At 38.3% G+C, this 13,679-nt stretch overlaps 1 protein-coding gene across 2 annotated transcripts; it reads left to right on the forward strand.

The window, feature by feature from the left end:
- The first annotated feature begins 1,387 nt into the window (after positions 1-1,387).
- Positions 1,388-7,652, forward strand: mob3a (MOB kinase activator 3A). 2 transcript variants are annotated; one of them, XM_074668239.1, is made up of 4 exons: positions 1,388-1,618; positions 3,617-4,089; positions 5,413-5,615; positions 7,317-7,652. In XM_074668239.1, the coding sequence occupies exons 2-4, from the start codon at positions 3,672-3,674 to the stop codon at positions 7,344-7,346; spliced, it is 651 nt and encodes a 216-aa protein (XP_074524340.1). In that variant the 5' UTR covers positions 1,388-1,618; positions 3,617-3,671; the 3' UTR covers positions 7,347-7,652. The 2 variants fall into 2 exon arrangements, with proteins under 2 accessions (XP_074524340.1, XP_074524339.1); XM_074668238.1 differs by having other exon boundaries at positions 3,527-4,089; positions 7,317-7,651.
- Positions 7,653-13,679: the final 6,027 nt, after the last annotated feature.

Genomic DNA, 13,679 nt, shown 5'->3' on the forward strand with positions numbered 1-13,679 from the left:
GGCACCATGACTACATTTCATTTTCTACTCATAGGCAGTGATATAAAGGTTTCTTGAATACTGTAAGCACGATGAATGAATTACGCAACTTGTTAAAGATTGAAGACCTGTTTTCTTTCTATAATGTGTTTAGCAATTGTAAGCAGTACTCAGTTAAATCAAGTGAAAGCAAGCGGCAACCTCTGGTCTAGAAATACGAGACAGTGCTGAAGTGCTAAAATCTCCTGTTTCTAGTGTGAGGCTGGCTCCAGAAGTACTGGAAGTCACATCCACACCAAGCCAAAAAAGCCATTTACACAGCGGAAATTAACAAATTTACTACCTTTGAATAATAATAATAACATTAATAAAGTTCTATTCTATTCTATTCTATTCTATTCTATTCTATTCTATTCTAGAACAAAACAAGTCTTCCATATGAATTATTATTTTCGTTACTGGCACGCACTGTACAGGATTTTTTTTTTTTACTCGGAAGTTGAGAAGATACTGAAATCCTGAGCTCACCCAATCAGAAGCACAGCTCAACTCATGTGACTGAGGAGGGCCCTATAGCTGTCAGTGTGGAAACTCAAACCCTGCCCCACTTCCAACATGGCCGCACCAGCCGATTTCAGAAATGGACAGGCGACATTGCAGACTACGTCCATTAATTACACACTCTATGGATGAAACAGAAGCACAAGTGTCAATTTTTATCTATTTATTTATTCATTTTGGGAGGTTATGGTTCTATAAGTAAAATAATACCAGACAACTGGCAAATTTAGTGAAGTTTAGAGCAAGCAGCAGCAACTGAAATGATGGCATATCCATTTGTACAGTCTGATGTCTGTGATTGAATTTTCAAGTTTGGAAGATGTGTAAACATCAGGGAGTCTCTTCGAGGGCCTTTAATGCAGCAAGCCACATGGAGGAGCTCTAAAAATATGACTTCACATTGGATAGTACTCCATTCTTCCTGAGGTCATATTTGGCTCATCCTGTATGCAGTTCTAACATTATAATCTAGATACTTGGATTGAAGACAAAAAAACCCCGCAAGACATATTTAGGAAAGGGTTGGGATTTTAAAAAAGACCATAATTACAGAATCTTTTCAGGTGAACCACACTGATTGATTCAATCATAATGGTGAGAATCTTGGTCAAAATTATACAGAAAATACTGTATTAAAGGGGCAATGGTGTTTGTGGCATCCTTGGCCCCTTGTGGTTAGAAAGCTTTTTCTCTTCGCCCCTTAGCTACCTATAATGTCACGCAGAGATAAATGGTATTTTTTTTATCGTTCCGTTTAAAGTGAAGAAGTTATTTTCATTTTCAAATGACCTTAAATTTGTTCAAAGTAATACATTATTTTGAAAATTCGTACCGGAAGTTACTAGTATCATCTCTAGCCTGATGCTGGTGTACTTTTCGTTTCGCAGGGAGGAGTCAGACGCCAGTTTATACATTAACGTGACATGTTTATTGAATTAATAGTAATTCTACAGCATGTTTTGAACTATGAGTACATTATGTAGGCTCTGTATGTCGTCGATGTGAAGGTATCGATCACTAAGCTGATAATCATCGATTAAAGATCGAAGGAAACTGACGGAACAGGAAGGCGGAACAAGTAAGTTGGGGTCGGAAAGTGTCTCTCAACTGTGCGATTTCGTCACCGTTTGATCGTCCGTCAGAGAAAATGACTGCTTTTAGACGGTTTCAAAGAAGTATTTGTGTGTATTGAGCATGAATAAGGTGATATTACAATGTCTTAACTGTTCTGTTCAGCTGTTTCAGAAAGCAACAAGTCCGACCGACTTAACTCGTCACGTCACGAATAAACTTGTCATGTGCCCTGCTGTTTAATCTCTAGCTTTTATCTTGAAAAAGTGGGCTTAAAACGACATAAAGTCTGCGTAAATTTACCTGAAAACGGTACTGGTATTTGAAATAGAGGTCTGTATGTATACACGATGTCGCGTTATGCATGTTACACTCGGGTTGACTGTGTTTTATTGTCATTCCGCAGATTCTTGGTCTCGCAGCGAATTAGTGCTTGAAATAGGAAATGAGTCATGTTCACTTTAAGGCGATGTTTCATCTTTAATGTAACTTCACCTCCCCCCTGCTGTCACTGTTCAGACACGTCTTTTAGCCGAGATGTTGATACAAAAGCTGAATGAGGCCTCCTCACTTTACTTTAACATACAAGCAAACCTAAGTACCAGAGTAAACTTGATGATGTATGCCTGCTTTAGCATTATTTCCATTCAATGTGCCACCAAAATGTTAAAGATGAGTCCTAAGACCTAATTTTCTTCAGGAGGTTAGTGAGGGGTTCGCACTTTCCTACATCTTTGAATGCAACTTGAAGCCCAAGATAAAACAGAAACTGGGACACAAATGCTATTGTGTCATTTCCCAGACAACTCTCACGCATTACATGTTTAATAAGGGACTAGCTGAGCAGATGACTTGAGGAAGTGAGAAGTTAACTAGTATCATAGCTTTTACAATTAATAGGGCAGTGTAATAGCCAGCTGGTGTAACATTAATGTAATCATTTTGAGAATAAAGTGTTCACATTTTCTGTGTCTTTCACATTACAGTGAACTGGGTACATTTTAGCATCTGTGCATATTGATTAAACCACCCAATTGTTATCATTTCCAAATAATGATGACATAGTAATAGCTGTTCTGACACTTTTTAAAATCTTGATAACCCACCACAAGCTAGTAAGTAGCTGAGATAATCTGCTCTTTTGAAGATTAATCTATTTCTTTTGACAGGTCATATATTTAATTTAAATCATTAGATAAAAGTTTGAAAAGAAATTTTAAAAAAGAACTGTTCTGCACAAAGCCTCTGATTGTACAACCTTAATTCCAAAAAAAGTGGGAATGCTGTGTAAAATGTTGATAAAAACAAATATTCAAGTCTCATTAACTCAAATTAGTGCAATCACAACATTTATTATTGTTGTTGTTATTGTTGTTGTCTCATGCCTATCCAATATTTGGTTTCTGCTGCCAAAGGCTTCAGGGTCCCCCTATGTTTTGTTTCATGACATGTCAACTGTTTTGAATAAGAGACAAGTCAGGGACTATGTGCAAGCCACTCTTCTACTATAAAGCTATGTCTTAACACATGTAGAATGTTGTGTGGCATTACCTTGCCAAAAAATGCAAGGTCATTCTTGAAACAGAAAGTGCCTGGATGGCTGCATTTAAGTTTATTTTTAACCTGCAATTATCTGAGTTCACAGCCTGGTTTTTGAAAGTGATTTTGAGCTTCACATCAGCTCCTTTTCTCACCCTGTCCGGGTTCTATATCTTGTAACTGTCCACAAACTATGCATTATCCATTACTTAACACAGTGTCCTGACAGTTTTGAAATGCATATTTTATTTTTTAAGAAAGATATTTTGAATTATTGTTTCACAAAAGAAAAGAAAATCTGAATTTCAGTGAAAAGTAATATGATCTGTTAACCAGACTTTTTTGTTTTTCTTGTTCTTCCTTTTATCACACGTAGCATCACAGGCAGAGCTGAAAGAAAGACCAAATCATAACAGACTGTGTGCGGGTTGTTGATACAACCTTTTGACTGCTTCCCTTTAAACAGTAAATAAGTCACCTGAAGCAATCAACCGAATCGCCTGCGACCACCACATGCAACCATGTCCTTGGGCCTGAAACAAGTCTTCAACAAAGACAGGACATTCCGGCCAAAGCGCAAGTTTGAGCCAGGGACACAGCGTTTCGAGCTGCATAAGAAGGCCCAGGCATCTCTGAACGCAGGGCTGGACCTGAAGCAGGCTGTGCAGCTGCCCCATGGCGAGGACCTCAACGACTGGGTAGCCGTACACGTGGTCGACTTCTTCAACCGCATCAACCTCATCTACGGCACCATCAGTGACTCCTGCACCGATCAGACCTGCCCTGTCATGTCAGGGGGGCCCAAGTACGAGTATCGCTGGCAAGACGAGCACAAGTACAAGAGACCGACAGCGCTGTCAGCCCCCAAATACATGAGTCTGCTCATGGACTGGATCGAGGTACAAATCAACAACGAGAACATCTTCCCCACCAATGTTGGTAAGTGTTAGAGTAGCTACAGATGGTGTGTGAAGACTTTGGTTTCTCAGAATCTCTGCTCTTGCCAAGAATTAGATTCAGACATTTTCTTCCAGGTTAAAAAAAACCTTTTTGCTGAGCATCCTGTGTACAGGATCTTCTGGGTTGTTTCCAATCCCTGAGTCATGCTGAGAAATCTCAAGCCACCGCCCATTCACAGACTGTAATCACATACCTTTAACGTCATTACTCTTATTGTCATTACATATTTCAACTCATTTTCTGCTCCATGAGCATCATTACATAATCATTGGTGCCAGTCCCAGATTGCAATTGATTGTTCTTCTCTGAACAACATTCAACCCTCCAGTGACGTAATACAATAATATTCAGTCACATAATAAAGACAGTTCTCCAGCCAAGGTGCTCTGATCACTGAATTTCTTACAGTTTTATTTACCACTTTTTTTTTTCTAAATCTACATTTATTAAATAGGTAGGTTGATGGCTAAGAGTTCACAAGTCACAAAGCCTGAGAAAAGCTGCTGTAATATGAAAATATTCATTATGTTTATGCAATAATTGACCTCAATAATTAATTGTTCTTTCACTGAACTGTTGAGGTCACATGAAAGATTTGAAAAAGCCTCTTTAATGATTAACATATAATGAACACAAAGGCAAATCAAGATTAGATCTAGATCATTTCCTGCAGAGTGAAGGCATCTCATATCTGAGGTCACTGTTTACAAAAAAAAAAAGAGAGATAATCTAAAAGAGGATTTAATGATTCAATCTGCGAGGCCACATTTATGACATTATCTGCAGTGTTGCACATTTCAAACACTCAGCTTATCGTCTGCTGCTGCAGCATTCTGGGTTTTCCTTTATCTCTGCGTGCATCCCCCCGTGCCGTGGATGGCCATCTGACTAACTACAGAAACATCCAAGCAATGGATTTAAAAATGGGTCACACAATGCACAGCCTGCTAAGAATAGAAACGACCTCTGACGCGTCTGTCCCCTGGAACAGATTCCTGAAATATCATTGAATTAGTCAAAGCAAAACGACATACTGGATAAATCACGCAGTCGGAGCTGAGGTTTATCCCTCAGACAAAGTTGTGTGGATTTTCCATCACAGAAGAAGTGAGGCGGATTCCCTAATTGTGCTTGTACCCAGCCTGAGGACAAAAACAGTTTAACTATTAAAGGTTGATTAAAATGTCCCATGGCAACTTAATTAAACACATTTGAATGCATTCTCCTGCAAACAGAAAAACGTCATGCTGGACTGACTAACTGACTGTGCTGCTCTTCTGTCTCCATCTGTTTGACTCCCAGGTACTCCCTTCCCTAAGACCTTCATGCAGGTGGCTAAGAAGATTTTGTCGCGTCTGTTCCGGGTGTTTGTCCACGTCTACATTCACCACTTTGACCGTGTGAGCCAGATGGGGGCCGAGGCTCATGTCAATACCTGCTACAAGCATTTCTATTACTTTGTCACTGAGTTCAACCTGACGGACCACAAAGAGCTGGAGCCCCTGGTGAGTTAGAGAAGGGGACATGAGATATATACCAAAATATTTTTGTGGCAGATCATTTCTGAAGAAAATGGCAATACCAAACACGGATAACAATATAACAGTCTGATATATCTAACAGTTTAAAACTTGGCTGTTTATAAAACCCCAGAATATGGCACCATGTTATTTAGTTATAACTGCATTATGACTACGTTATAACAACAGTTTTTCTACATCATTACTGCATTTTGACTCCATTATTACTTTATTAAAACTGCATTATTACCGCATTAGTATTGCATTATGACTCCATTTTAACTATATTATTGCTACATTATTAATGCATCACTGTCATGTTATGACTTCATTATTACTGCATAATAACTACAGTGTGACTCCATTATTACAGCGTAATGACCATAACTTTAAACATCCTTACTGCGTGCTGACTGCACAATAATACTGCTTCGTTACTGTATTATAATACAGTACTACTTATAACTACTACACTATTACTGTATTATGACTTTTATAAATAAATATTTATTGAATTTTAATATTAATATCACACTTTTAAAACATTACTGTATTACTAATATATTATAAATACATTTTTATAACACTATAACTGCATCATTAATACATATTTACTACACTAGTGCTTCATGAAGTGCATTATGAAAAAGTGATAAGTCTCTGACAGATAAGACATTTGTAGTGTGGTTCTTAGATTTCAGTGATCAAAAACCAGTAAAAGTATGTTATCAGTAAAAGTTGTGTTTTCATTTGTAGTTGTGTTGCAATGGAAAAGCTTTAGCACCCTCTTGTTGTCACACTGTGTATTTAAGATGCTATACCCTGCAGTCAAGCTAATACAGTTAGTAAAATGGGAGAGTTTCATGATAAGAAGTGATTGTTGAGCAGTGTTGATATGGAATCAACACTGATCAACAGATTCACAAGAGTCTCACTCCAGGACCTGTCATCATATTACTTACAGATAGGTTGGTGGGCAAATGTGTCAAATAGAGGCATGCCGCAAGACTACACTGCATGCTTAAAAATTGAGTTATTTGTAGAAATGTTATCATCAGCAAAGGGCAATTTAGTTGTTTTTAAAAAATGCCTTGACTGTGGTGAAGCATGCCCTGAAGGGGACAACATTTCTGCATGACCTGTCCTCAGCTAGGCCAGATGTAAATTTGTTTGACTCTGCAAAGGTAAAGAGAAAAAAAGGAAAAATGCACTCCTTTGCATGTCTAATTCCAAGGCTACCAACAGAGGTTTTACAGTGGAAGAGTATTTTCACTTTTATGACATATAACTAATTTAATAAGCAACATGTTAATGCACATGTACAAGATTTTCATTTTAAAACTTTGCTAACAATGCTGATTCAGTGAACATTATGCTGCTCCTATTTTCGGTTTGTTTCCTGAACTTTTGTTTCATCTAGTTATAGTCTGTTCAGTCTGTTCTGTCTTTATGGAAGCCTTTATCCTGTAGCCCATTGTCTTTAGAAATTTGTTTTACTCCTGTAAATGTTTCAGGGTTAATTTGCACTGTTTCTTTTATCACTGTTTCTCAAATAGTAACCCATGGACACACTTGAAGAAACAGTTTCCCATATCCTAAAATAGTGGACACTGTGAGCAGCTCTAGTATTTCTTTTCCATGCTCTAACACACTGTACTGTTTTTGTGTGTGCGTGTGTATCTGCAGAAAGAGATGACCTCTCGGATGTGTCACTGAGGGAGCACTGAACCTGTTGACACACGCCGGACCAACACATCCGTCCAACTAGACGACTGAAGCAGAGGACGAAAAGAACAAATTCCAGAAAGAGTCTATTTTTATATTTAAGTACTGTAATCTATTTTAGCCACATACTGTAGGTTTTAAGCAAGAACCTTGTTATATGAGGCTTTCTGTTCCTTTTAAAGAAATTTTCAAACCTTTTATCAGAGCACAGTATTAAGAGGTCTATGTTTGTGTTGATGTTTTTCTATTTTATTTGAATCTCAATCATTCCTGGAAGCTTCTGACTTTCTTTCTAAAATGATCTAAAATTAGTACGATTTCCTACTGTATGTCTATAAAATCCTCTATGTTGTTACAATAAAATGATTCTTCTAATCCTAACTCAATCTTTTGTGTTCATTATTTACAATAAACCGGCGCCATTTAGATGTCCTCTTTAAAGGTAATAGATCTGAGCAGCATCCTGCTTAATTTGTTGGTTTTTAAAGTGGAATATTACTTCTACAAACAAGTCTATTTCTTAAGTTCAGAAGTCTGGAAATCACATTAAAAATAGCTATTTTTGTGCTGTAGCATAGTTTTTGAGCTTCGAAGACCATCTATGGTGATTTTGATAGTACTAGGTGGCATTCATTCACAATTTGGAAGCACACCTAGAAATGTACTGAATCCAGTCAGGGGCATGCTGTGGAGTCAGACATTATCAGGTTTGTGTCATCGCACACGTTGGGTCCTGAGCCATCCGGCAGGTTCTCAGATGTCAGTCCCGCAGGTGTTTGTTGCACATACTCTTGGCAGATGAAGGTCACACGAGACTCGCACTGCACATGACGGGTCTGAGGTGGTGGCACCTGTTCAAAAGAGCATGTACAAAACCGTCCACCAGGTGGCACCACACACCAAAACCCATCAGTGCTGGAGAACAGTGAACTGGAGTTCAGCAGCTCTGCTGCAATCTGTCCACTGTCCCAGTTATAGAAGTGATGAAGAGAGGGAGTAGGGCCTTTCTAGACTTGATGCGGGTTAATGATTCGAATAAGCTGGTTATATAAGAAACAGGCCAGACTGTTCTGTGATGAATACAGAGAGAGGTTTGTATGCAATCTGCCTGGCTTTGTGTGGTTGGGTCAACAGCGGTCATGAATGGGCTTGAGAAAAACACCGTTGGTCAGATTTTGAGGCAGTTATCAGTCATAATAGTCTGATTATGTGACTAATGTGCAGCAATCTCCCACACAACAAACACAATTATTTAAACTCATTTCAAAGACCATTCCAGACCAAAAAAGTACATTTTGCAGAGAGAAATTTTGTTTTATTTATTTTGCAGCAGGAGGCTTTATTGTAGGAAAGTGAATAGGCTGCATTAGACTTAAATTACATGTAAGGAGCTTTTTAGCCACTTAATTAACAGACTCTTCATGATGTAGAAAAGCAAACAAGACCCCCCACAAGACTACTCTTTCACTTTTATGATTATGTTGCTGCTGTGATCAGGGAGCTGTGAGACAAGCACACTGATGATACCGGCTTTCTGCAATATTCACAGTTAGTGCAACTTTAAAATTAAGCACAAGGATTTTTTTAGTTGTTTTCAGAAAGTCCAACGCAGACAGAAGGTTCCTCCCAGTAGCTTTAATCATGAATTCAATGTGCCTGTGAGGTAACTCAGTTGTGTTTCAAACGTAAGTCACTGAGTCATCAGGTCACACCTGAAGCACACAATGAAGGTAATTACGCCTGCTTTACAAGTGGCCCAAAATGGATCCCTGAGGCAGACCATTAGTTTTGTTTAACTACCTGTGAAGTAACTCAAGGTCGACGTCATTTTTCAGACCGGCCTTTTTTGTGTGGCTTTATAACTTCCAGGGTTAAATAAGAGAAAATTGTCTTTCTACTCTTCTTTGTGAAGCTGAATGACAATTTAAAGCACCTGGTCCTGGGTGCTGCAGAGGGGGCTGGGGCCTGCTGTCTTGCTGCCTCTCACAGGGGTTTCGTATTTTTGCTGTGTTTTGATGATGTATTCTCTAGTTTATATATATTTTTTTGAATAAATACTTCTCAGCATGTTTATATAATAAATCTAATGGCTAGGTATAGGTAGCTTTTTTGTATTTTCATGCATGTCATTGTGTGGATAGCTGTTCACCACAAAGGGCCGCCTCAGGGTGGGCCATACCCAGGTGTACAGCTTACAGTTTAGCACATTTAAGTTTTTTTCCAATCATATTTATTTTTGAACAAAATCTTCTCTTCTTACACCCAGAGATCTCCCACAGCCATTACAGAGAAGCTTTTTAAACAGTATGATATGAAGAAAGCTTAAGATCAAATCAAAAAGTTTTGTAAACACTCAATTTACACCCTAATTCAACTCAAAAGGTTTTTCAACCTGCATCCTTCAGAAACATTCAGCAAGTGGCTACATAATACTAAAGAAATTTTACCTCATATTAGTCTGTGCCTATCGACGATCTACAGTTTCTTAGAGTTAAATCTTGAACAGTTAACTTTTGTCCCAAGTATTTTCAAGGTAATACACAGATTACATTATGTAAAGTCTGTAGTGAATAAACTTTGTCCTTACTTCTTCAGCAGACTTTACTCCATAGGCTGCTAAATGTGGTCGTATTCACTGTTTTTAAACTAATGAGAGTTCAGTGGTATTACAACATACAGAGATGCTCTGACTGTTAGAGACAAAGTTATGTAACCAATTACATCTGATGCTAAACAAACAGATTAATGTGAGCTCACTGTTTGGCAAACTACTACTAAAACAATCTGTTACCCTTCTTATATAATGTGTTTTTGGATCATGTACATGATCAACGCATTGATTTCAAACCATTACTAGATCCCAAATAAGGGTGTCTTATTTTTAAGAGAAACAGATAAACGTAAAGATCATAGAGGTACATTATTCCTCAATGAAGATGTTGAGAATTGATATCACTAAAGCAATTTAAAAAAATATTTTTGGACAAAAATACAAAATCAACAGAGGCAAATGTGATGACAGGTTTGTTTTCTTGGTATATGCCTGTAGAATGTGTCTGTAAATAGACAAATAGAAAAAAAGAAGCATATACAACGTAAGAGAAGCAATGTAGATATCAGACATATAAAGGAATACTGATATGTAATGGCTATTTGCCTCTCCTGTACTCTCATTATATAATGATGACTATTTGAATTATAAATGTCCTGTCAGTCCTGTTAACTGTATTTGTAATCACATATTTTCAGCTGAGATATAAAGTCTCCATCCTTTATTCAGCATTAAAATTTGGTATGTTGATACAGAATGGAATAAACCAGCATGATGTAACTTTCTGCCCCAAAAACATCAACCAGTCAAATGACCTCATTGCCTACTGCAACCTGATCCTCTTACAGGATTGTCCCTCCTCGGCACCTCCTCCCAGCAGAGTCACTTCCTGCAAACCTTCCACTGTACTCTGGCACCATGTGCTGCTGCTGTTATGCGTGTGAGACGAGCAGCGTCTGCCTCTCACTCTTCCACCCTCCCTCCCTCCGCTCTGTTTTTCTCTTGTGGAATGTACCAAGCAGCCCTGAAGGCTTACACGAAGGAAAGTACTGGAGGGCAGCCAAGAACAAGGGGAAGAGTTTCAGGCTGTGGCCAATCAGATTGAAGCTCATCCAGCTTTGTCAGAGTTTGAATACACAGCAGTGTGTGTGTCTGTTGTTTTGAAGGCACAGTGTGATTATTTACACGTAGACAAAAGGGTTTGGGAGATAATGTGAGTCAGCAAATGTTGGCATGAGCACACACCCTTAACGGTTTTGCGGCCTGTGAGTCAGTCGGCCCGTGCAATTTTGCAGAGTTGAAAGGATATCATGATTTTAGAGGCCCAAAGAAGGAAAAAGAAACGCAAAACTTCCAGTAAAGTTTCCAATGGGTGGCCAAAGCAAATGTAACCTCAGCCTGTTTTAACTTAGATGGTTAAATGATGTTTCCAAGCACAAATTCCAGAAATCTGCTGACCCCAGTTTTGCTGACTTTCCAGTTTTACATCATGACATGTTCAAAAACTTTGAGTTATGCACAAAAAACAAGCAAGACTATTAATAAAGAATACAACCACATATACTTAAGAGAAAATAATTCAAAGCAGAGGAGCTTACAGACCACATTACTGCAGAATCATATAATTTAGGCATCCTTGTGCTACACTTCTTCATCCTCTCATGTCAATTGTTCAAGTAATATCCAAACATTTCCATCCTCATGTTTACCAGTCCACAGCAAACCACAACTTCCCTTTCGGTTAGTGACGAAGGAGTGTCCCTCTGTGCTCTGTAATTGGGACTAAAGTTGCTCAACAACAGCAAAACAAAGATTGTATATCACGTGATAGTTAGTGTTTGCTCAACAGATTCTGAGAAATGCATGATTTTTTTATGTGGAACACTTATTTTTTAAGGGATTGCATGGTGACAGAAACACAGAACAGCCTTCAAATAAACAGAGATGATAGAACCTTTCAGTTGCTAATATCTGATAATGGTTTCCAGTTGTTGGTATACTACCAAATATGAGATGACATTCTTTGAATCTCACCAAATGATTGATTTCATGTTTGTTATTATAGTCATGCAACAGAAAAAGAAACAAAAGAACCTCCAGAGTACAGTTGGAACATTATAACAAAATAAAGGCTGTTACAAACTCCTCTGACTGAGCTCAAGTTGCTGAATATTGGACACGTTGCACAGTGTGAGTAGGCTGTCTTCCTATATCTTACTTTAGGATATCCTGCAACCTTTTCCTTACTGGTGGATATTTACTTCTTAGAAGTTTGCTCTAGGAGTCTTTCTTAGAAAACGCACAATGAGCTGCAGCCTGGGGCACAGTGACCCTCCCACGAGAGAAAAGTATGTGCGGTGTCGTAACTTAGTAAGGCAACTGGCTGCGTCTTGCAATCATATCTTCTTGGCTCTTCGACAGTTTTATTTAAACACGCCAGACATGTGCACCTTACAATATAGTACACTCCCTATGCAGATGCATACAACGTGGAGTGCTGTACTGTATATTGTAGATAAAACAGGAATGATGTTGGAACCGATCATTCTGGTTTAAACATGACATTCAAGGCTTCATTTAGTTTTGAACAAAACTGCTGTGGTAAAGTTCCATGCTATTTAAGCTTAGAGTTTAAAAGAAAAAATATAAACAGAAAATTACAGAATATCTCTGTTTTTATTTCACATCAAGTGCAGGAAGATGATCTTGCAGATATTCTTTGACTTGAAAATAATTCAGTATCAACTCAAGATCCATTTGTAGCAGGTATCTTACACATATTTCAAAGCACATCCACTACTTATCTAGTATCTTGAGTTAACTTTTGGGGTTTTAATACAGAAACTTGTGTGAATTTGAAATGCACTATCAGTATGAGTTGGGTTAGTAAGGTAGCGTTAAAACATTTGCAGGGTAGTTGTGGAAAAGTCATGTACAGCATATAGCTACCTGTATTTGAAAGTCACACATTAACCAAAAGGGTAAAAATGTTGGACACATTATCCCACCAGCAGACCAACAGACCAACTTGGGTGAACTTACAAAAAGGGCTTTTTCTGAACCATGCAGAATCAGCATATAGTAAAGGCCATGTCTAAAGTGTTGTCATGAGAAATGTAAACAACAACAACCACAAAGATACACTCTCTTGGATCATATGTCAGTAATGAATCACCTCGTTCCTTCCTCCTGAGTATCTTCTGATTGAGCTCCCCCATCTAAAGAACTTGCCTTGGAGCCACCTGAAGTTATTTATGATGTCCTGACCCTCTTCTTTCTGACCTGTAGTAACACAGACCCGCCCCCTGCACTGGGATGTGTGATCTTGTTTTCCAGCTAAAACTTTACTTACACCATGTGCTCTTGGCTCGGATAGGCAGTCAGGAACTTGCGTAATGTTTGCTACCACTGGGCTTATGTTTGAGGGGCAGAAGGTGAAAGGAGGAGGACAGGAAGAATAAGGAGAGGTGGAAAACGCCTCTGGTCACAAGACAGTAGACTCCTGAAAACAAACCATAAAAGGTTTTGCCTTAAACACCTTTGATAAACATTACATCAATGCGTTACAGAGCTGTAAAGTCTGTATGTTGGAGATGATGTGAAGTGACTGATGGCTGCAAATTAATGAGACTGTGCACTTGAAAAAAATAAAGCTAATGCCAAAATAAAGCATACATTTTTGGCATAAGATGCAGCATAAATGAATATGGTACAGTATGACAGAAAGTTCAGCTAAAAAAAATGATACGATTTGGAATACAGTATGATGCTAT

The sequence above is a fragment of the Halichoeres trimaculatus genome, unplaced genomic scaffold, assembly GCF_033239565.1.
Source record: "Halichoeres trimaculatus isolate MK-OKI-2021-1 unplaced genomic scaffold, fHalTri1.1 fHalTri1_scaffold_4, whole genome shotgun sequence".
Lineage (NCBI taxonomy): Eukaryota > Metazoa > Chordata > Actinopteri > Labriformes > Labridae > Halichoeres > Halichoeres trimaculatus.

What these genes read in the sequence shown, in the direction of transcription:
- mob3a (XM_074668239.1), top strand. Translation starts at nt 3,672, where the DNA reads ATGTCCTTGGGCCTGAAACAAGTCTTCAACAAAGACAGGACATTCCGG. An exon ending in CATCTTCCCCACCAATGTTG is followed by an intron (nt 4,090 to 5,412) that starts GTAAGTGTTAGA and finishes TTTGACTCCCAG; the next exon opens with GTACTCCCTTCCCTAAGACC. An exon ending in ACAAAGAGCTGGAGCCCCTG is followed by an intron (nt 5,616 to 7,316) that starts GTGAGTTAGAGA and finishes GTGTATCTGCAG; the next exon opens with AAAGAGATGACCTCTCGGAT.